The following is a 23439-nucleotide window of genomic DNA, read 5'->3' as shown; positions in this document are numbered from 1 at the left end:
TTGGTGAAAATGAAAAATTTTCACATGAAATTTTTTTTTCCAGGTATAAGTACACATTCTCAGGCAAGAAAAATAATTGTATCTACCTGTCACAGATGGGAAATAAATCCCTACAAGCATTGTGAAGTAGGTCATGATGTCTGTAAAAACATAAGGAAGTCCACCCATTTTTGACTCTTCTGATCCAGCAACTGATGGCTGATCTTTTTTCTCAACTATTGATCCTTTTTCTGAATAGGCACTCCAGAGATTATCTACAAGGTCGAGGAAAAAACAAAAATCAGTGTCATCTCTCTGTTTCAGGATATCGACTAGTGAGAATGCAATAATCCTAGGAATCAGATGCCTTTTTCTTACACAAAAATCATTACATTTCCCAGTATGATTAATACCAATAGTAACTGGTGGGCATTCCAGTCCATGCCAGTAAAAATGCAGTAGTGTGAGATGCGTCCTGCAAAATTTTCTCCTCCTTTAAAGGAAAATATAGAATTAAATTCTAATATATTTGTAGAACATACATTTCCATTGCGCAGGCACACAGATGTACTATTGTGAAAAAATAAGGAAACTTACTTCCAGGTTCCAGGAATCTCAGTATATACTAATACTTCTTGTTCTTGTGTTTTGAGGAGCAATATGAAAAAGAAATCCTACTTAACAGTAACTTGAGTTCTTTGAGACCTGCTGTACAGAATAATCCTGGATAACAGTTCAGGATTCAGCTGTTCATGGCTAAAGATTTCCACATGTTGACAAAAGCAGGGTAACCAGACTTCAGAAGATCACTGATAAGCAAAAAAACCCCCAGCAGAATATGGCTCAAATTCCCCAGCAAACTAAGCATATTTGTTTGAAGACTGATAGGTCAAAAAGCCAGAAACTTTTGAGAGCTTACATTTATGGAAACACTGGTTCTGTACCTTGATAAGATTGTGAGAACAGCCCACACTGATTCTTATTTGAAAATGAGATAAGTTGTCCTATCATATGTGAGGAAACAAAGTGGATACTCTCCTGCCCTGTCAAGAAGGCAAAGGATTTTACAGGAAATAAACAATTCCCATGGACTGCCAGCATGATCAAATAGCCAATTTTCAGACATCCTGAATAACTTTAGGGAATTCAAGTACAATATTTTAAGTTTTTATAATAGCAAGAAGTAACCTTGAGTAAAATAGAAGATGGACTTTGAACCATTAGTGGCCAAAGATAGGGTACTCATACCCAGATTTTTAACAAAAATCTTACAATCGGTAAGCATATACGGAAGTGTGCATGAGAAGCAGAAGAGAAAGCAGATCAAAGATTAAAAGTAAGTATCATTTGGTAAAGAATGCTATGTGTATTCAATCAAATGAAGAAGAGTAACAGACTGATCTAGAGATAAAACTGAAGCCTAAGAAGAGTTAATGAAACAAGAGAATTTTAAATTTCAGGAATTTGAGAAGTGACGTAAAATAAGACTAGATCTCCAAATTAGCATCTACCTACCCCCTGTGAAACATAAGAAGAAAGTCCAAAATTAGTTTGTAACTGCCAATCAAGAGCACTTAATCTCTTAATGAGCACTCAACAGCTTGTGTCCTTTATTCAGCATGACATATGGAGTGACAGTGACTTGAGCACTGCGATGCATACAACTTAATTGTGGAACTGTGCATGCCAGCACAAGTGGATAAAATTGGCTTAGATATTTTGTTAAATAGAAATCACTTTCCTATTTCACAGCATGTCACACAGAGCTTTCCTATGCTCATTTTCCCAAAAGTGATAATTCAAGTGGACTTGAAAGTTGGGGTGAGAAAAAAGAATAACTTTCCAGAAAAGTCCAGACATTTGTCCCTTCTAGGACCATTCCTTGATTGCGAAGGCTCCTCTAGCAACATTGAGGATACATACACAAGAACTGGTACAATGTATCAGACCAACATGCTACCATGAAGCAGAACAACGTTGATTAAACCTAGTTGCAGAATTGTATCATTTTTGTTAGAGTTACAGGAGTATTTAGTCAGTCACTCGCAGAATGATTTGTTATTGTTAGGACAACATTCACAGAAGGTATATAAGAGATGAATACTTATTGTATATGAGTGCCCAATAAATGGTGTGGACTTATCACACTTCCTAAGACATGCAGTCACGGCATCTGAATACTCCCAGCCACAGCTCAAGAAACTTTAATTTGCAAAGCCTGCAGCTCCAAAGTCTTCACACAATGTAGAACATATATCAACTGGAAGAAAACTCTCCTTGAGAAATCTGTGCCACTTGAGCTCAAGCGAACACTAGGTATCAGAATGTGTGCTCACACTCAGCAAGTAGAACACCTAGTTTTAGCATTTGGTGTAATTAGGTTAGTGAAATTGTTACAAAGTAGTTCTTGTTCAGAGAAATGTTAATCAGCGAACGGGAGCAGAGCACGCACTTCCAAAAGCAGGGAAAGCAGTACTCAGCCCAAAATCTCCAAGAACACTGAAAGACCTGAGGTTGAGGCGAAATAATATTGATACCCAAGGACAAACAGAAAGCCATTTCTTTCATTTAAAAGTGTTTCAGGGAGACGTAGAAATTAAAGACTCATGAGTAGCACCTGCACAGGAACAGTCAACAGCAACAATAGCAGTTGATAGAGGCAATAAACATAGGAATTATCTTTGGGTTCTGACAAAACATAGTAGTTATTCACAGTTTTTCTTGAGTTTTGAAAAACTGGGGAAGCCTCAACTCAGTTTTTGTAAAAGAAAACTGTCAGAACTATTCCAATTCTTTGAGGGAAACATAAATTAAGGCAATCCACTTAGATCAGTCCATCTGTATTTCCCATGTTTTTAAAATATTGCTCACCCAAGGAATCTATAGCAGACATTGGATAAGAGGAAATGTCCTCACATGGATAAAAAAAAAACAGTTCAAAGACAGAAAGTAACAGGTAAAAGTAATGAATAAAATATCCATTCCTCCAAGATGTCTCTTGAGTTCATTTAGTCCATGACTGTGGGTTCTATCTGTCCTAGGTGTCTTCCAGGGCAGGAGGGCTGGTTGCAAGCTGCATCAGGAGCTCACGACTGGTGTATCTATAGTAGTCCATACTTATTGTCCGTGGTTAAGTCCACTTCTCAATCACAGGCCCATCAGTATCTTGCATCTCTTTCCTGATGACCTAAGATACCATGGGCCCACTGAGCCAGAAATAATTCAGCCTATGTTGCCAGTCCACATCCACCTGAGAGACTTCATTCTTGGCTGCCCAATGCACTTGTCTGTTGTTGCGATGTTGTTTGATAGCATGACTTTGGGGTGTGTATGCATCTACACAGCATGCTTTTACAGCCACCTTCTCTACCCAGGCAGCGATGTCTTAGCACAATTCAGCAGACCCGGTGGCTTTGCCTCTGTGCTGCCAGTAGGTCATTTTCTATAGTTCTAGCCACTGCTACAGAGCATTTACTTAAAGCCAGCTGGATGGCATTCAGCTCCACAACCTGATTTGATCCACCTTGTCCCTCAATAGCTTCTGTGACTCAGCACATAGGACTCCATGGAGCAGCTTTCCATTTTCCATGTATTCCTACAATATGACAGGGACTATCAGTAAAGAGAACATAACACCTTTCATTTTCCAGTAGCTGATTATATGGTGGGGCCTCCTCAGCAGGTGTCATCTTTTCCTCCTCTGATGTTAGTATGAAATTTTCAACTTTGGACTAGTTTGTGATGACTTCCAAGATCCCTGTGTAATTGGGGTTTCCTCTTCAAGCTTGCTGTGTGATCAGCGTGACCCACTTACTCCATGTAACGTCAGTGGCATGATGTATGGAAAGGATTCTCCCTTTGAATATCTAGTCCAGCACTGGCATTCAGGATGCCAGGAGGAGCTGTACTTTAGTGCCAATCACTTCTGAAGAAGCTTGAATCCCTTTATAATATCCAGTTATAATGCCAGTAGCCCTTTTTCAGATGATCTTCATGTTGTTGGAGTCAGATATCTGCCTGAAGCACTGTTTGTTCTCCTTTCATTGACATCAGTGCCAATGAGTTGGCATACAATGATGGCATACACTGTACAAATTTCTGCCATGTGGATTGTGTACAATGAGCCTCATCTGGATCTACAGGGGACTGTTTGTTATTTGAATCCCTATGGATTACCTTCAGCACAGCTAATTCTCTCAGGTACTGGATACCTTTCTCCATGGTGGTCCACCTGCTTGGGCGCAGTGCTAGGTCATCCTTGTGAAAATACCTTTCCTTCATGCTTGACAGCAGTTGCCTCCAGAGGCTGCGTTTCTGTCTTCTTCCCAATCCCCTTGCCAGTGCTGGCATCCCAAGTCTGGGATCCCAGTTGCTTGGCTTCACTACCATGTAGTTGCACATCAGCAGCAATATCCCAGCATCAGAGCAGCTAAGTCACTAGGGGCTCACCCAACTGGTGGCTGAAATTTTTTTTGCAGCTCTCACAGCTCACCTGGAGATAGGGATTGGGTGATTATCTCTGGTCCTGCCTGTTCCTCCTCTTGTGAGGGCCTGCCTTCCTCTTCATACCTCACTAAGTGAACTGATTTTGTCTTGGATTTCTTTTTCTATATAGGGGCAACTGCTACTGGCACAGGTTGTTCCTCTGGTTCAGCTGCAGTTTGAGTGGCTACAGTGCCTGTCAGTCTGCTTTCCTCCTCTTCCCCCTGAGACTGCTTTCTAGTATCAAGGAATGCACAGTAAATAGTAGCCAGGGCCCAGCACGCTGCAAAACTTCACACCTCCCTGGAATTGCTGCAGCATTTTTCCTTCAAGTATTCTGTCACTTTACCAGGGTCCTGTAGTTGTTCAGGAGTGACGTTCCAAACCATTGGAGCACAATAATCCTTCAAAAGCTGGCCCATTTTCTCCCACCTTCCATGTCACTCATGACCCTTGGGGCAGATCTCTGAATAACGTCCCTAGAAAACTCCTTCACTCTAAACATGGTGTAGACTGAGGACACATGGCAGGCTTACGACCAAAAATATTATTTCCTTAACATCTAAACAGAATTCAGATTCTCAAAATGTAACAGGCTGAAGGGCGTGGAAAAGGCCAGGAAAAGGGGGTGAAAAGCTGGGGAAAATCATCCTCCCCTGATCTCCCCACAGAGTGTGTATGATTAATAAACATGCAAAGGTAGTGCTCAAGGTTAAGAGTCGGAGAGCAACATTCAAGATACATCCCAAATGACCCTTGACGTTATCATGTCATAAATTGACATCCCAGGGTACATCAGCAAAGAAATCCTGATCCCTCTTGCTACTCTGAAAAATATCATGAGGAGTGCACACAGGAATATATACAGGCTTAGGTAAGACTCCCACATAAACTGACCATGCAACACTGTGACCAGTGGCTCTATACCTAAAATAAAAAATGCCTGGATCAAATTTGTTTCCAACCCGCTCTGGGCAGTCTGTTGTTATCTCAACCCATTGTGCCTTACCTCAGATACCAAATAAAGACTTCTGTGGTTTAGGAATAGTACTCCCCAGTTAAGTGTTCCCACTAACACACTCCAAACCATGCTGCCACTCGCTCACTTTTCCTCTTCCCCTGTGGCTGGTTGGAGAGGAGAATTGGAGGCACAAAAGGTAAAGATAAGAGGTTAAGAACAAGATACTGGATACAGCAACAATGTTAATAACAAAAAGCATACGAAAGAGAGAATGATGCACATGCAAAAATGCTCACCATGGAGCTCCACCTGATTGCAGCCATGCCACCACAACTGTTACAGTGGGGATACTGTAACACGCCTATATCAAACCAGGAGTCCTGTGGAAAAGAAATATATATAGACGGATTCTTGATAGATGTTTCAGAGAGATGTTTATTTCCCCAGCCGCATGGCCGGGCTCTGCCGAGGAACTGTTACAGTCACGGGACCAAGGGTCCTTGCCCGCGCAGGAAACACAAACCAACCAATGGGGAACGAGGCTGACCAGGGGCAGGCAACCCCCGTGTCTCCCCTTAGGGCTACATGGCGGGGGGAGGAGACCCCGACACACAACCACTCCCTTTGCCTTGGAACTGGTGCCACCCAACCACTCCCTCCACCTTGGAATCAGCACCATGTTTATTTGACCAGAAGGAACCCCTTCTCTTGGGAAAATACTCCCCCTTGCTTCCAGCAATGGCATGAAGTGGTGTAGAATAACCGCTGGAACCAAGACACCCAGGTCTTTTGCCAAGACACCTAGGATATTCCTCTTTTGCCTCAGCAAAATCTGGGAGGGTTGAAACTTTTGAATTATAAACAAAAGCAAAATCTGTAAATGAAAACTAGGAGTTCTTGATTAAATGTCTTGTTTTCCCTTACAGATACTGTACGAGAAACAACTGCAGCTCAACAAGCACTTTTGGTGGCTAAAAACATTGACTTATTTCCAACAAATCAAGAACGTTTTACTGAAGGAAATACAGATGTGTGGTGGATTGTTCATGATGGTGGTATGCTGATGTTGCTGCCTTTTCTCCTTCGACAGCACAAGGCAAGGACAACAGAAAATGGCTGGGATTTAGTTTTCTAGCACTGAATGGTTCTAAGCATATCTAATTCAATACTCCTTCACGTTGTTCAAATTATGCATGGTAGTAGCAATCACCGTGTTACAAACTGTTATAATGTATCTTTTTGGTAGGTTTGGAGAAAATGTAAAATGCGTATCTTCACCGTCGCTCAAATGGATGATAATAGTATTCAAATGAAGAAGGATCTTCAGATGTTCTTATACCATCTTAGACTGAATGCTCAAGTGGAAGTTGTTGAAATGGTTTGTTACTAAATATTTTTAAGGTGATACTGGGACTAAACTTGGGAAAACAGATTTAGCTTTTTTCAAATAAAGAGACATTAGCCCAAATACAGAAATTGAAAGATTCCAGACCCACAGAGAACAAGAAGATAAGCATCGTTGTCTTACCGTGTTACAATGCTAGTGTACATGGTGGTGAGTTTAATGGGTTTGTCAAGCAGAGTTTGAGATGTTTGATGTGTTAATTCTTACTTTATTTATGAGGACTAGTCCATAGAGCTGGTTCATTCAGGAAGGAAAAAGCTTGACTTTTTAGCAAGCAGTGAAATGGAAGGCTGAATGTGCTTAATCTAATAAGCTATGACAGATGGTATGGGACAGGATGAACTTGTCCATGTCTCTAACTGCTGGAAGAATACCTCTCTGGAATAAGGAATTCCTAGTCTCAAATGAGAGTTGTTTTTGGCATCACCAGCCTCAGCCAGCACTGAACAGCAAGACAGTATAGCTACAGTTTCACAAGTCAAGGTAGTGACAAAATGAATTTTGTAACTTTTTTCCTTTTCTAAATGTGGGTCATAAACTGTTTAAGAGGAAAGGACTAAAGCTATACTCTGTCTAGGTCCACTTTTTTTGGAAACTAAGGATGTAATTTCCAGCACTAAAAGGTGACTAGCATAATGCCCAAAGTAAGGCGCATGGAAAAAAAAAACCAACCAAAACTTCTGCTCATTCTGAAGTGGGATGAAGATGAGTAAACTGGTTCAAAACTTCTACCACCACTAGTTTCTAGAATCACCAGAACTTATTAAAAAGATTTATCATGCTAATCAATCATAAAACAATTTTAGGAATTGTTTTAATTACTTAGGAAAAATTTACATGTGAAAGATTTACTATTCTTTGCTTAGACTACTAAATATGAAAGTCTAAAAAGCTGTGGCATGTACAGTTGAATGAACACAGAGTGCCATAAAAAGGCTCAGCCTTGGTTGGATTTTGAGCAGAAGACAGTATAGAAAGTTGTGCTGGTTTCAGCTGGGGTAGAGTTAATTTTTTTCATGGTGGCTGGTATGGGGCTGTGTTTTGGATTTGTTCTTGATTAAATGTCAGGGTTGGTAATATAGAGATGTTTTTGTTATTGTTGAGCAGGGATTACACAGAGCCAAGATCTTTTCTTCTTTTTGTACTGCCACACTGACAAGGAAGTTAGGGGAGGTTGGGAGGAGACACTGTTGGGACAGATGATCCAAACTGACTAAAGGGATATTCCAGACCATATGACATCATGCTCAATATATAAGGTGGGGAGAAGAGGGAGGAAGGGGGGAATGTTTGCAGTGATGCAGTTTGTCTTCCCAAGTAACCATTATGCATGATGGGGACCTGCCCATGGGAAGCATTGAATTAATTCCTTGTTTTGCTTTGCTTGTGTGCACAGTTTTTGCTTTTCCTATTAAACTGTCTTTATCTCAACTAATGAGTTCTCTAGCTTTTATCCCTCTGATTCTCTCCCAAATCCACTTGTGAGGGAGTGAGTGAGAGTCTGCATGAGCCTTGGTTGCTGGCTAGTGTTAAACCACTACAGAAATACAATTTATTCTTTTCTGCTGTGGGTAATATTTAATTCTGGGAATCTTCCAGAGGATAAGAGATACCTTACAAGTCAGTGACAACACAGGTGACTGCTGTAGATTTTTGTGTTGCATTTTAGTTTTGAGCCAATGTGAGAATATATTTCAGAATTTTTTCCTAATGGCTTCTGTTTATGGACATTTCTCACTGATGCAAGGATAATGTGTTATTTGTGCCTCTGGACAGTTTTTAAGCAAACAAGTGTACACACATGCTTAGGTGGAGGCAATGCAGGCCCAGTTTAAATAACTGCTTTCAACTCTCACTTCGGCAGCCTAGTTGGAACAGAATAGTGGAAAGTCTGTTCCAAGTACCTAAAATTTAGATAAAACAACAATAGTATTGTTACAGTAGGATAGGTCACTGTATGAAATTGCTGTTCGAAGATTAAGTTTTAAGAATGAGGACAGAAGTGATTGATAAATTATATGCTTAGGATTACTCTATTGCCATGAAAACATCCAGGACCACTGAATGAATACAGGTATGAGATACACTGTCTAAATGTTGTTCTTCCAAGTAGTACTTTTCTTCTGGTGTTTCTAATGCCAATTTATTTTGCAGTTTGAAAATGATATTTCTGCGTTCACGTATGAGAAGACACTTATGATGGAACAGCGATCTCAGATGCTAAAACAGATGCAGCTATCAAAGAATGAGAGGGAAAGGGAGGTAGGAACTTTGACTTGACAAGATGTTCTGTGAAAAATCTGAAAGTACTATCTTTGGGCTGTGGCTTCTTATCAGTTTCTAACTAGTTAAGAACTTTCGTAACTGCATTCTGTGTTTCTCTACAACCAGTTTTACTTGTGTGCCAGTTTGGACAAATTTGGAAATATATCCTCTGAGAGAAGGCAGGTTACAACCACCCCTCCCCCCACCAGGCTCAGGAAAAAACTAATTTTCCTCGAAGAAAGTGAAAGAGATAAAAACTATTTATTTAACAAACACACCAGAGAGGATAATAATGCTAAATAGTAAAACCTCTTACTGTGGAGAAAAAAACCTGGGAAAATTTCAGAGTCCTTCCATAGGTAGACTCTCTCTTCCTCCTCAAAGCTGGGACAGGGTGGGGCCCCCTCCTCTAGGGCCTCCACTTCTGTGGAAAAGGTCCCGATGTGTTCTGATGTTGAAACAGTCCAAAAAAGAAGGGGAAAAAAAACCAAAGTCCCAGGAAAGCAAAGTTCAACTCTCTGTCTCTCTTTCTGGAGAAAAAGTAGCTGAAAACTGGCTGAAAACTGGCTCTGAAAGCAAGCAGAGTGCTTCCCTCCACTCTCCCTCTGCTGCCGCAGCTGAACACAGAGAACTGTCTCTATCTCTGCGTCCTTGAAACAAACTGTAAACTGCTTTGAAGAGTTTGCTCATTTTTTTTTTCTCTTCCCCCTCTCAGGCTCAGTTTAAAGGCATAGAAAGGCACGAAATTATTTTCTGGGCATAGGGCAGAGATATGGGATACAACATCATAAAGTCACCCCAAGACAACTTTCAAGGTTAAAGTTACGTGGGAAAAGAAATAATTTTTTATTTAAACAGATTTGAAGAGTTTTCCGGTTCTTGTTGAGTGCAAGTGTTAATTAGCAAAACATTTGAGCATCAGTGTGGAATATATTCACAGCCTTTCCAAACTTGGCATCAGTAGATAAGATTCATGATTATACAACTGGACTGATTAGCTTTGATTGTGATTTGGTTTTAGGATTATAGAATAATTTAGATTGAAAAAGACCTTTAACCTAACACTGCCACATCCACCACTAAACCATGTCCCTAAGTGCCATATCTACATGTTGTTTAAATACCTCCAGTACCTCAACTTCAGCCACCTCCCAGGACAGCCCATTCAAATGCTTGATAACCCTATCCGTGAAGAAATTTTTCCTAATGTTCTATCTAAACTTCCTCTGGTACTGCTTAAGGCCATTTCCTCTTGTCCTGTTACTTATTACTGGGGAAAAGAGACCAATCCCCACCTCACTACAACTGTCTTCCAGGTAGTTGAATAGAATGAGAAAGACCTTCCTGAGCCTCCTTTTCTCCATGTTAGAGAAGCCTACCTCCCTCAGCCACTCCTCATATAACTTACAAATACACCATATTACACAATATAATACAAATCTGTTCAAATCGCACTGAATATTTTTTTTAGTTTCTGCATTATTTTGAATGTTTTATGAATCAACTGATTTCTTTCTGGAAGGAAACTTAGGCCAACAAACTATAATCCTGTAGTATCAATATGGAAATGCTGTTTTTGCTGCTCCCCTATCCTTACTATTTTGCATATTTAGTAACAAGCTTCGTTCAGCTGTAATTTTATGAATATTTGTAACTTATAAGTCCTTTCCTTTTGGCTTGTGCTTCTACCCCCTCATATATTCTGCTAACTCTTTCAGTATTATCAAGATTTTTTAGTGATGTAGAAGGTAGTGAATTCTCTGGCTTTGCCATCACAAAAATTATTTCCATCCCACGGCAAATAAGAGAACTCTACTGTGTTTAATTGCTCATTTGTAAAACAGCTAGATTGTTTTTCTTGTGGCTTTTCTTTTTTGATGTTAATCGTACAAGTCCAAGCAGTTTGGGGTTTTAATGGTTTTTTTCCTTTTATTTCTCCTCTTCTCTCTATTCATTTTTCCACCTCACAGGATTTTTTAAAGATTCCTAAAGATGCCTGCTATTATTACAATGATGTGATACTGTAAATCCTCTTTCTTATCCATGTCATGGTAGTTTTCTTTCAATTTGAGCCTGCCTAACATATTTTCAGTAACAAACCAAACTTTTCTGTACATCCTATTCAGTCTTACTGTTTCTTTATTGAACAGTAGTATCTTTCAAGTGGAGTTTGAGTGATTTATCTATTGGAGATTCTGAAGGATTTAACTTCCACATGAATAATGCTCTGTAGTCTATGGCACATCAACTGCGGAGGAGATGAAAGAATTTCTCCTCAGCTCTGAGCTGGTTGGAATCTGGACTATACTTCAGAGTTGTTTGCTTGGAAGTTTTTATTTCTTTCTATTCCCTCCATATAATTTTCTTTATTACTCACTTTTATCTGAACTTTACCATCACCGTTATAGCTTCAGTTTCTTCCTTCTTATCAAGCAGGGTAAAACCTGAGTGTATTAGTTTAAAAAAACAGTCTAGTTTTTTGTGGGCAGGAGAAAGCTGCTCAAAGCTTCTACTATGTCTGGCACAGAGCCAAGCGCTGAAGGCTCTGACAATGGGCAGGTGCTGTGACCAGCACTGGGAATGCCCGTGCAGCTGGGGTGGCATGGCCAAAAATGTGCAGCCAGAGCCCTCCTGGGGCCAGGGGAGGCTGCACGGCTGGGGCCCTCCCAAGGCCGAAGCCCTCCTGAGGGCAGGAGCAACGTGCCCAGGGCCACCCATGTGGTGCCGGCAGGGACCACGTGGCCAACGACAAAAACATGGCAAACAATTCCCCGACATGGAACACAGTCGAGATCAACCTTTTTGGCATAGCGAAGCTCAATAAGAACTTTTCAATTGATAAAACTTGAGAACAATACTACCTATGGACAAAAATTTTCTTCTGAGTCAGAGAAGAGGAAAAGTGAGGACATGTGAGGAGAACCAACATGGCAGCACCGAGGTCAGTGAAAGGAGGGAGGAGAAGGAAGTGCTTCGGGCATAGGAGCTGAGATTCTTCTGCAAGCTGTGGTGAGGACTATGATACAACAAATTATTTCCCTGTAATTCATGAAGTGCATGGGGGGGGATGCAGAGATCCACGCTCAGCCCATGAGGAAAAGTGCTCATGCTGGAGCACGTGGATGCTGAAAAGCTGTAATCTAGTGAGGAACTCGAAGAGAGAGAGAAGACCCTTTCTTCCAGAGATAGAGAGCCCTTGCTTCCAAACTAGAACAGCTTATCCTTAAAAGACTAAACCCCATGAACTAAAATGACCCACGATGTGCAGCATTGGGAAGACTGCACCGTTCGTGGGAGGGAGCCATGTTACAACAGGTCGGATGGGCTGCTATTCGTGAATGTTAAAACCATGCTGGAGAAGTTCACAGAGAACTATCCCCATGGGAAGGATCCCACGGCACAGCAGAAGAAGGAAACTCCTTTCCTTAAGCGTACTGAAGGAAGATTTTTAGGAAGTGACAAAGACTGACCAAAACCCCATGTTTTTGTCTCCTTGCACAGTCAGTGTGAAAGAGGGAGGGATTGGGAAGGAAAGGTGTTTTAAAGGTTTATTTTAGTTCTCATTACTTTTTACTTTTAATTCTGTTAACAATAAGTCTTCTTTATACTGTTTGAGTTTTGAACCTGTTTTGCCTTAGTTTTTCCCCTAATCCTTACCTCACTCATGAAGTTTTTGTTTTAATTTCCCCTCCTCTGCTCAGCTATAGCAGAGGAAAATAAGTGGATAGTTTTTTGTGAGTGCCTGGCTTCTAGTCAGTGTCAAAACCCCAACAATTTTGGTGGAGACATTCAAAATATCACTGAATTTATTTCAGGGTCTGAAGTAAAACCCTTGATAATTCCAAGAACCCCTAGTATTTACTGACTTGTCCAAGATTAAAAGTCATACCTATGTATTGTTTCTGATCAGGATATCTAAATCTACCTTGTTCTTTTGTATTTTCATAAGAAAATGTGGATAATTTTTGTCCTCTGGAGCTACAAGATGAGTAGATGTACTCAGTGTACATCAGATGTACTCAGGCCCATTCTTACTCTGATCATCTTTCCTTAAATGAGCTGAGCCATTCTTTTCATGTTTTTGCTGACCTCCAAAACATTTCATTTATTAGTATCTCTAGTTCAAATTAGCATTGCTTTTCTTTTTATTGTCTGTCTCCAGGCATTCAAATATAACCTGGTATTCCAGCTTTGAATGGTGAGTGTAATTTGGTTTCCTGTTACCACAAAGATTAGTACTTTAACCTCACTTTAACCTGAAGTGGATGCCTTCAAATGAAGCCAAGACCTTCTCAAAGAGGTGCATTTGGTTTTGTACAGTGTTCTTTTGCTGTTTCATAGGCCTGCTTTTGTCCCTGAGCAATCACCCTCACCCTTCCTTCTTCTGTCACTTTTTAAAAATAGAACTGATTTGATCTTGCCCTCTGGGTTTTCTTGTAGAACAGGGCATCGAGGACTCATCAGATTTTTGTTTACTTTCTTGGAAAACTTGGTCAAATTGCTTCTGTTTGGGTGTAAATATAACATGTGCCTGCAAAGCATAAGATAGGCAACTTAAGTTTAGCTGGCAAACATTTATTTATTTGACTTTGTCAATAGCGCTACTGTTGGGGTTCCTCCCCCCTGCCATGGGGTCCTGGGAGAGGGGACCCTGGGGTAGAGGCATGGCCTAGGCATGGGGTCTCCTGGTCACATGTACCCTAATCCTGTTCCCCGTTGGTTATTTTGTGTTCCCCTGCCCAGGGAGGACCCTGGTTGTCCTGTGATTGCTCAGCTCTTCGGCAGTCCCCCGGCCATGTGGCTGGAGAATAAAGATCTCTGAAACTTCTATCAAGAATCGCTCCCTATTTCTTTCCACGGGCCTCGCTGTCTAATGCATGTTGCAGGAGACCCCATTGCAACATGCTACAAAGGGAAAGGAAAATGTAGAGCCTCGCTCACTTTCTTGCTTCCCTTTTTGGTGGTTTTTGGCTTTTTTCTCTGGTTAACCCTCAGTAATGACTCTTGGGCCAGGCAGTGGTAATGGGACCTGTGAGAAGGTAATAATCCTTTCCCCACCAAATTGTGTTGGGTTGTGCTGTTAGGTAACATTGGCAGAAATTTGGGTGCATGCATGTGAGGAGCAAAATTATAGTTTGTGAATCATTAGATTTTTAAGGTTTTAGGTTTTTAGAGTTGGAAAGTAGCTTTCTCACATGCTTTAATTTTTTTCATGCTTTTGTTTGTAATTGAGTAAAAAAATTCACCTGAATATGTACGTATACAAAAGGACGTGACCCTCACAAAGAAGTGAATATTTGAGCTTCCCATAGAGACTGAAAGATTCAACTGGCTTCATGTTTTCACAAATGTTTTTAAAGGGACTTCATAACTAACTACTAAACATTTTAAAAAGAGCCTTATAAGCTGATACCACATCTCATCTACTGAAATGAAGAAGAATATGATATCTGCTTTTTTCTGTAGACTTTTTTTTTGTCATTGGTAACATTTTTGTCCCAGATTCAGAGCATCACAGATGAATCTCGAGGCTCAATTAGAAGAAACAGCTACTCCAGTCCATTGTCCGTTGTCCAAGATGCTCAGGCACTGCTGACTAATGATTACCAAGAGGAAGAGGTAGTTGGACATAGTGCTGACTAGACATATTTTCCATTGCAATATTTGAAGTGCCACTACTGCAAACTGAACTACACATGAACAATTTAATCATTCATTGTTATGGAGGAGTTTTTAGTCATTTTTTCTACATTCATTATCTTAACCTGTATTTCTTGTCTCTAGATGATGCTTCTGCGACATGAACTATATTCTCTTTCTCAAACTTACTTTCCGTAAAAGAAACACATTTCTGAGATTTCCTGTTTTCTTAAGAGCCAGAAGCAGGGTGTTACATTAATAAATATATTTCATGTTTTCACCAACCATTGACTTCCTTTATAGTTTCTCTGTTGAAATACTGAAGATTCGCAGAGACTGTATTGATATACTAGGTCTTTTAAGGAGATTTCTATGCTTATTTGCAAGCCATTATTAACCCATATATGTCATTACTGCTTTCTGCATGGTGACAGTGAAAGGAAATGGACTGATTTAATCAATGAGTTTAGTGTGCACTTGAAGCGTTGCTCATATCTAAAATGTGTAGCCTAGTTTGTAGAAGTGCTGTATACCATTGTATTTCCCTTTCATCATGGAGTGAGAGAGCAAAGTGTTGTGTTTCATGAATTGAATTTGGTATCAAAATAGCACTAACAAGAATGTGTTTTTGTTGTGTTTGCATTTTTATAGATGTGTATTATAGGTCCAGAATTTCTCTTGGTCTCACTGTCTTTCTAAACATGGCAAATTTTCTTCCATTGAAGTATAGTTGAACTGAACTCATCTTACAGTGTTCCTTTGAAATTTTAGTCCATCAGCTATTGTTCCATGGTATTTATAATATTGGCATGTATTTGTTAGCTTTTTTCATTCTCGTCATAGAATTAATTGTATTCATAGGAATTTCTGATTTGTGGCCTTGAATCATCGTTTAATCATCTGTGAACATAGGAAGACCATCAGACTAAGAGATATTTATATGAACCTCAGAAATTAACTCAAGAATTTGGGAATCCTGGAGGATAAGGACTAGGAAATAATTTAGGGAATATACAGAAGCTCAAAGGCATTTAAAACCACCTGCAATTACAATTTGTGAACCACTAGAGGAATTGCTTTTCTGAGACAAAAGTAGTATTCTCATCTGCTTGGGTTTTATTCGTGCTTTTTATTGACCTGCATGAAATTCTTAATCAACATATATGTGGAGGGACCATGATGATGTCTAACGTGAATAATTGGGGTTCCCAAACAGAACAGGACCTTCAACTCATGATTTAACAAGTCTCTGAATAGCTTTCAGAACTGTTAAACAAAAAGCAAACAAACAAACAAACAAACAATCACAGGAAAAAAATAAATACCTCCTCCGAAACAGAAAACTCCAAAGCACAAAAAGAATCCTGCCCCCAAATACCAATTCATTTATAATTTTCAGAGTCTTAAGTTACTGTATTTGTGTTGCATTTGATGGAAATAGAGAAGTCTATGGACAAAGTATTATGAGGGAAAGTAAGTAAATAATGTGCTAAATATTTAATCTTTCTTTTCTCCAAAGAAGCAAGGGGAATGGAAAATAGAAAACACAATATTCTTCCGACATGCGCTTTTGTGTTCTTGAAGTTGATTTGACTTTCTACTGTTAAAAGGGAAGAGAAGGCCCCTTCATGGCTAGATTGGTTGGATTTGTTATGTAATATTCATAATTTGTTATGTTATACTCTTGCAGGCATAAATAATCTAATTTAATAATTTAAATCTACAGCTAGCCTTCAATTCAGCCAGTCCCATACTGGCGTCATGAGAGTCATGTGGTAGTTCAGCTAAAGGCATGGGAAATGGACAATGTTTACAACAGTATCTGTGAAATAATGTAACTCGTGAACAATGAGAGTACTGGCTTTCAAGTTTTTCATTGGCAAAATGCCCTGATGTTAATAAAGTACTCTCTGGTGAAATTGAAATTCACTTGAGTTCATTACAAAAGAAATGTTCCAGGTAAGATGTAGTTTTGCAAATATGAACAATTAAGTACATTTTTACAAGCAATTTCACTTCATGCTAAAGTCACAATAGTCTCATATTTGTTCACAAAGTAAGGTGCATTTTTCTTTAACCTCTTTGGTTCTCCTGCTATGAAATTCCTTTTCAAAATTTTAATAATGTGTAATTTGAAAATGCTAGTTTTGACTGAATCTTGCGGTGATTATTTGTTTTGTGGCCAGGCCCAGCTGATCCATGATAGAAACACTGCCTCACACTCCGCTCCAGCAGTTGAAGCAAGTGTGGCTGCTGCTATGCCAGAGAAAGTGCAAATGACCTGGACTAAAGAAAAGTTTGTAGCGGAAAAGCATAAAAACAAGGATTCAAATGTGTCTGGCTTTAAAGATATTTTCAACATGAAGCCGTAAGTATGCATGTGGTATGTGGAGCTTTTTATTTCATTGTGTTTATTTTAATGGGGGGAGGGGTTCTAGTTGGTTGTTTTATCTGGGTTTTGTTTTTTAAGTGATTCTGCTTTATTTAAACTTGAATACAAAAATAATCTTTTCATGCACTTCACTTAAATGGCATCCTTATAAAAATAGTATGTACTATGGGTACATTATGGGTCGAATGACTGTAAAGAGAATGTTTTGAGTGAAGTTTAAATATAGCAGACTTCAAGCTGTAAACTCAACATCTGGATTGTACCAGAAAGCATATATGTTAAAAAGCTTAATGATAACTTCTTCTTTCTCCCTCTGTGTGAAAAATTAGTGTATTTTTGTTGTGTTTGGTACTAGAGGGAGTACCAAAGAAGCAGATAGTCTTTCAAGACACTTAGGTTGTGTTTTTGATTTTGGGTGCATGTTTTTTTGGGTGTGGGGGGTGTTTTATTGAACAAAGGAAGAGAGGGGGAGTTGGGGTTTTTTTTTGGTTGGTTGGCTTTTTAATGGACATTCAGTGCTCATCCTGTAAATTAAAGCAATATAAAACTTGTCTAAATATGTATGTCTTGCTATATTAAATATTTCCTGTTTTAAATATTCCCTAATGTCTTCTTCTTAGATAGATAAGAGCTACTCCTTGTGTCAAACCAATGTAGTAGACACAAAAACAATTACAGAAGGAAATCAGTTTGTTTGTTTCCTCATGTTGTGATTTTAGAAGAATAGCTTAAATTATTTTCTGCACATGACCAAACCAAAACTGTGGATGTCAAGGGAAATCTTAATATCTAAAGAAAACATATCTTAAATCTAGGACTTTTAGGCAATGCAGTTAGAAAGCATATTTAAAATCAGTACCTAAAATCCTAAGTTGGTTTGTGGATTTGCTTTGAGCTCTTTAGAAACAGTTTGCCTTCTGCAGATTCCAAAAATTATTGTGCTCATGCTCTAAAGCATTGTCCTGGGCTGCATTATACTCTAATCTTTAAGGGCTTTTAAAATTAGTATCTTTGAAATAGTTCTTATCACTACTTTAGAATTGTGCAAGACACTGATTTCAGATATTATTATTTTAAAACTACAATGTGTAGTTGGGTAGAAATTACAGTTCAAACTTGGTGTGCCTGTACAGTATATTAATATCGTTGACTTAATAATGTACCTGATGGCATAATTTTTTCTTTCTATGCATTTGCTTCCCTTTCACATAGAGAATGGGGAAATCTGTAAGTCTAAATTTCACTTCACTTAAACAACATAGGCTGGGTTCTCTGGTTCTTGTGATCTTTTACATTTTATGCATGTTTTTAAATCATAATTTGCAATGCATTTATTCTTTTGTTCCTTTTAAATATAATGTGATATAGCACGTGCTGAAAAAATATTCATCATTGTGACTTGTTAATGTTCTCTTAAGTATTATCAAATTTCTATTCAAGCTAAGTCACAAAACATGTGTTTTAGTTTCTGTAAGAATATAAATATTGACAGTACTCCTCTGCACCAGCATAGTATTTAGTGTTCTAATTAACTACATTTAAAATTGAATATATTTTTATTCTGGAAGAATAGCCTCTCATTGTGCTATAACTACTTGCACAATAAGGAATATTTGTTCACAAAGGGAACTTTCATGTTTCATCAAAAGTCAGTTCTTGCCTGCCTTCTACCAACCCATGCATGTGTAGAAATAACATAAGTTCAGACATATATGACAGCACACAAAAATGGGATACTACCTCTCTTGAGTGAAATTCACTTGACTGCTCTGCTTTTTTTTAGAGTTCAGCATTTTCTTAATTTTATCTGCTTAACAAATTGAGCTTCTTTTGAAAATTTGGGAAGTTTACTTTGTCTACTAAGTATGATTTCAGTTCTACCAATGTTTGAAGGATAAGTGATGTTAGTAAGCCTCAGTTCACATTTTACACAATGCAAGCCTTTATTTCAGTGCTGAATTTTTTGCCCACTGTCACAAAGTTACACCCTGCGTGTTATTTTTAGTTTAACAATGTTTCAGCTTCAATATTTATACATCTCAATTATACAATCTTGCCTTTCTTCATAGTTCTTGTTTGGTCATCTCAAAATGCAGTTCTGCTTCTAAAAAACTGAGCTTCAAGCATTCCTTTGTTCCATATATGGTTCTTGTGCAGTTGGTTCTTAGGATAGATGGGCATCGTGATAGAAAATCCCCCAGGAGGGACTGATAAACTCAGTTTTAGAAATGTCATTCTCTTGTAGGGGGAAGATTAGGGGTGGCAGAGTATAGAGAATCAATTGAATTGGTAGGGCTGTTTTTCACTGGCCACTAAATTTCAGGCCAAATGCATTTTAACTATTTATTAAAAAAAAAAAAAAAAAGAAATCTCTTTTTGGGCAGCAGATCTTTTGGATAAATGGACTAAGTTAGAGTTTGAATATTTTGGTCACATTGTAGCATATGACTCATTTCCAGCCATGGCTAACTTTACACAGATAGCTGTTTCTCAGGAACTGTAAGGAAACTGTTCTTTTATTTTGTTCTGAAAAGCAACTAAACCATACAAGTGAAATACTACAGTAAGGACTTTTTTTTAAATCCTAGCCGTTTTTTCTTCCTGTGCACAAACCTACAACAATTACATTTGTAGATGCATCAAGGAAAATATTAGGTAATGTTGATAATGTAAGGGAATAGGCTCAATTTCAGTTCACTGCTTACTGCCTTACTCTTACGGTGTGAGAAGCTAGTAATTTTTTCAAAATTCTGTGGTGTTTCTGAATTTTCTTCACTGGCTTATAGAATTTTGTAATGTTTCCAAAGGAGCGTGAATAAAACCTTGTACTGTACAACATAAATACTGTGATCTTTCCATTGCATACCTGTAATTTCATTGTCTGGGAATTCTTGTATAAATCCAGTTACTTTTTTATATAACTCAAACTGGATTCTTAGTGGTTCTTGTCTGAACTTTAATTTCTATTGAAACCAAAGTTTTGATTCATCTTGGTAAAAGATAATTGACAACTGGAAGATTTGTGCATTCTGACAAATTACTTAGAACTGCTTGAATTTCAGACTTAAATGTTCTTGTCAAAGGTATTGAATTTTCTTATTTATTTTGAATATGTACAAATATTAGTGTCCATGAAAATAGCTTGGTTTACATACTTGTAATTTCAAATAAATAACATATGATTCAATTACATAAGTATTATGACAGTGCTTAAAAATGTTTCTTTGCATGCTAGAAATCAGTCAAATGTGAGAAGAATGCACACTGCTGTGAAGCTCAACGGAGTAGTGCTTAATAAATCACAACATGCTCAGCTAGTTCTCCTGAATATGCCTGGACCTCCTAAAAACAGAAAAGGGGATGAAAACTGTATCCTCTACTGTATTTATTCCATATTTCTTGAAATTGAGGGTTTCATTTTTGTGATTCTGCCATTACCTGTTGGGATAACCATTAGTAAGTATGGTAAGCATAAGTCTGCCTTTAAGAAAGTGACACAAAGAGAGTTATAAAAAATCTTGGTAGCGCTGAGGGAGGGGGATTTTCTATTGGTATAAAGCATTTCTTAACTTTGAACTAATTTTAAAATTTCCTACTTTTATCTTTTTTTGTAGGTGACTAGGGAAAAACTAGGAATTTCCCCCAAGTTAGGCCTCACTTCCACTTGAATAACCAGTAATGGGACAGTAAAGGGTGACACATAAAAACTCTTTGATGAAATTGTTGAACTCTATTTTCGCATTATATGTCAGACTTTTTGAGAGATTACTAGCTATTTTGTTTCTCTTCTGAATAAATTCCTTGACCAGATGGTATTTCAGACATGGAATTTCTGGAAGTTCTGACAGAAGGTCTGGATAGAGTTCTCCTAGTCCGAGGCAGTGGACGTGAAGTGATCACCATTTATTCTTAATCTGTTTGCATGTGTTTTTCAAACACCATACACCACCACCATAAGAAGACAAAGTTTTTTGCTATAATTTGAGCAACTTCATTGTGTTCTAGTGCGTTGAAAATTACCTGCAAACTGAATCTTATGATGATGTATTCTTTTTTTCCTAGTAAGATGTTATATTTAAATAATATTTTAAGCAAATTTATGTAGAAAATATTTCTATGGGGAATTGATAAATGGTGGATGGGTTAGGATATTTATGTGTGTGTAGCATATTCTGACACTTCTTAAGCTGTGGTAAAACAAAAAAATTGGTAATGCAATCATATTTTTAAAGATATAGAAATATAAGCAACTTCTGATTATTTTAATCTTTGTTCTGCATCATAATAAAAGGGAAGGGTTGTAGGAAAGGTTGTCTTCTTTCTTTACCAAAATGCTGCTGTGTTGCTTCTGTTGGAATTAGTCCTGGTTCAGGAACCTTCCTTCAGAGAGATATATATATAGCCAGTCAAATTTGTCTATGACATGCATAGAGTGTTTCCCTGAAGTTCATGATTTGCCATACCTGTTAAAAATAATATTTCTGTATTTAAAATACTTAGGTAGCTGAAACCACCAGGTGATAGCAAATAGACAAGCTGTGTGGGTTCTTTTCTATGAGGTACTGGCAGTTAACCATTATCTTACACCATTATACCAATGATGAAACATGAGAGCATCCAACTCATAGGAAGGCGATGGTGCAGAAACTTCACCCGGTTCCAAATATAATTTAACAGTTGATAAACCACAGCAAGGTGGTTAATGAAATGCAGTCTCTTGTTTTCAGATATGTATATTTTGAAAATGTTGTATGTATGCTGCTGTTTGAAATAAAATCTGCTTTTCTCAACTGAACTAGCTCCTAAGTGTTTTTCACTTGAAATTTTTGAACAGTTTAGCTTAGGTGTTCAATAGAAACTTTTTGCTTCTTTTATAATTCTGTTCCTTTCAGGCACTCTTTAGCTTTGTAAATGTTGTTTAAGATCTAAAGTGTATCAGAAGATTGTCCTGCTGTAAAAAGAATGGGTCTATTTAGACATATAAACACTTATTTTGGTTTTTCTTTTTCTTATTCCTTTGTAATACAATCAAGACATCTGTTGCTCAGCCTAGAACAGCAGTGATGCAGTGCCCAAGTACCTGGCTAGGCTCAAGGCCAGGGTTTTTATCATAACACTCTCAGCTGAAGTAAGACAAAGCTATAAACAGCAAAAGCTGAAAACAGCCATTACCTGTCCCTGTGGTTTGATGCACAGGAACAGAGGGAACAAAAAGGTAATCAGATGACCCAGTGAATTCCTGATGACTCAAAAACACTGCTGGGTTACATCAAAAGGCACTTGGAAAGGCATGCTGCACACCAGAATGCCCCCATATACCACTGAGTGTGACTGCAGCTGTGTGCCTTGAGTTTGGAATAGGTTTATGCATAGTCGCTCAGAGGTACCTTGGGGGTGCACCAAAGACACTGCAGGGGCTCTTAGGTGCAATGAAAGGCACATGGAGGCCCTGTGGACAGATGAGAAGGCATATGAAGGTTCTAGATTTGCACAGCAGATCAATTGAATTAAAAAGCATTCTCAGACCAGTGAGGAGAAGAAAAACATCAGCAGATGCCCCTACTGCACTCCAGGTGGCTGTAGGCTTTTCATGGGACATATTAAAAGGCACTCCATGGGCTGTTGTGCAGGGCCATCAGCAGGCATTTATAGACAACTGTAGATGGCTTATAGTAAAAGTAATGATAAAAATTTAGAGATAAGCTTTCAGAGCCATCAGGGACCTACCAAAGGCTCTATGAGTGCCCTTAGGTGCAAGGCAAGACTGACAGGGGTTTCTGTGGGCATAACAGAAGGTATTTGATAAACTTACGGAAGCGGTAGAGAACAAACCTTCAAGCTGGAAAGTACAAAACATCAACTTAGAAAGGAAGCTTTCAATGATCCAACAGCAGATGGGCTTCTGAGACTTTTATACATCCTTATGTGTTACAGGGACCACCCATGCTGTGATGGAGGAGGATGTACGAACACTTCCATGTCAGCTTCATTTTTTTGAGATTTGCTTGTAGGTGCACAGTATTAAGAATTATGGGCTATAAGTTATCAAACACTATGATTTAAAGTGGTGGATAGGTGAATTCATGTGCAAGACTAGTCAGGGCAAAATGCCATTGAGGCCTTATTTCTGGTGATAGTTTGTTATATTTCTTAATGACCTCATAAGAAAAAGCTACAGGACAATTTTGCACCTGTTCTCACCTGCAAATTGCTGTCTCCTGCAGCCTTTAAATATGTTAGGAAGTTAGGTAAAAATCCATTAACTTATGGCAGTAAACATAGACTGCAGATCCAACAGCTGCTGAACTCCTGAGG

General features: G+C 38.5%; 1 protein-coding gene across 1 annotated transcript in view; it reads right to left on the bottom strand.

Moving 5' to 3' along the window:
- Positions 1 to 23439, bottom strand: part of LOC138105159 (solute carrier family 12 member 7-like) — a 54254-nt gene that overhangs the window by 10812 nt on the left and 20003 nt on the right. The window contains exon 4 of the mRNA XM_069004840.1: positions 87 to 254. Coding sequence (XP_068860941.1) covers positions 87 to 254 — 168 coding nt within the window. The remainder of the gene's footprint in view (positions 1 to 86; positions 255 to 23439) is intronic.

The sequence above is a fragment of the Aphelocoma coerulescens genome, chromosome 2 (genome assembly GCF_041296385.1).
Source record: "Aphelocoma coerulescens isolate FSJ_1873_10779 chromosome 2, UR_Acoe_1.0, whole genome shotgun sequence".
NCBI classification, from domain to species: Eukaryota; Metazoa; Chordata; class Aves; order Passeriformes; family Corvidae; genus Aphelocoma; species Aphelocoma coerulescens.
Note: the sequence above shows the minus strand (reverse complement) of the source record. Positions and strands in the feature narration are given on the sequence as shown.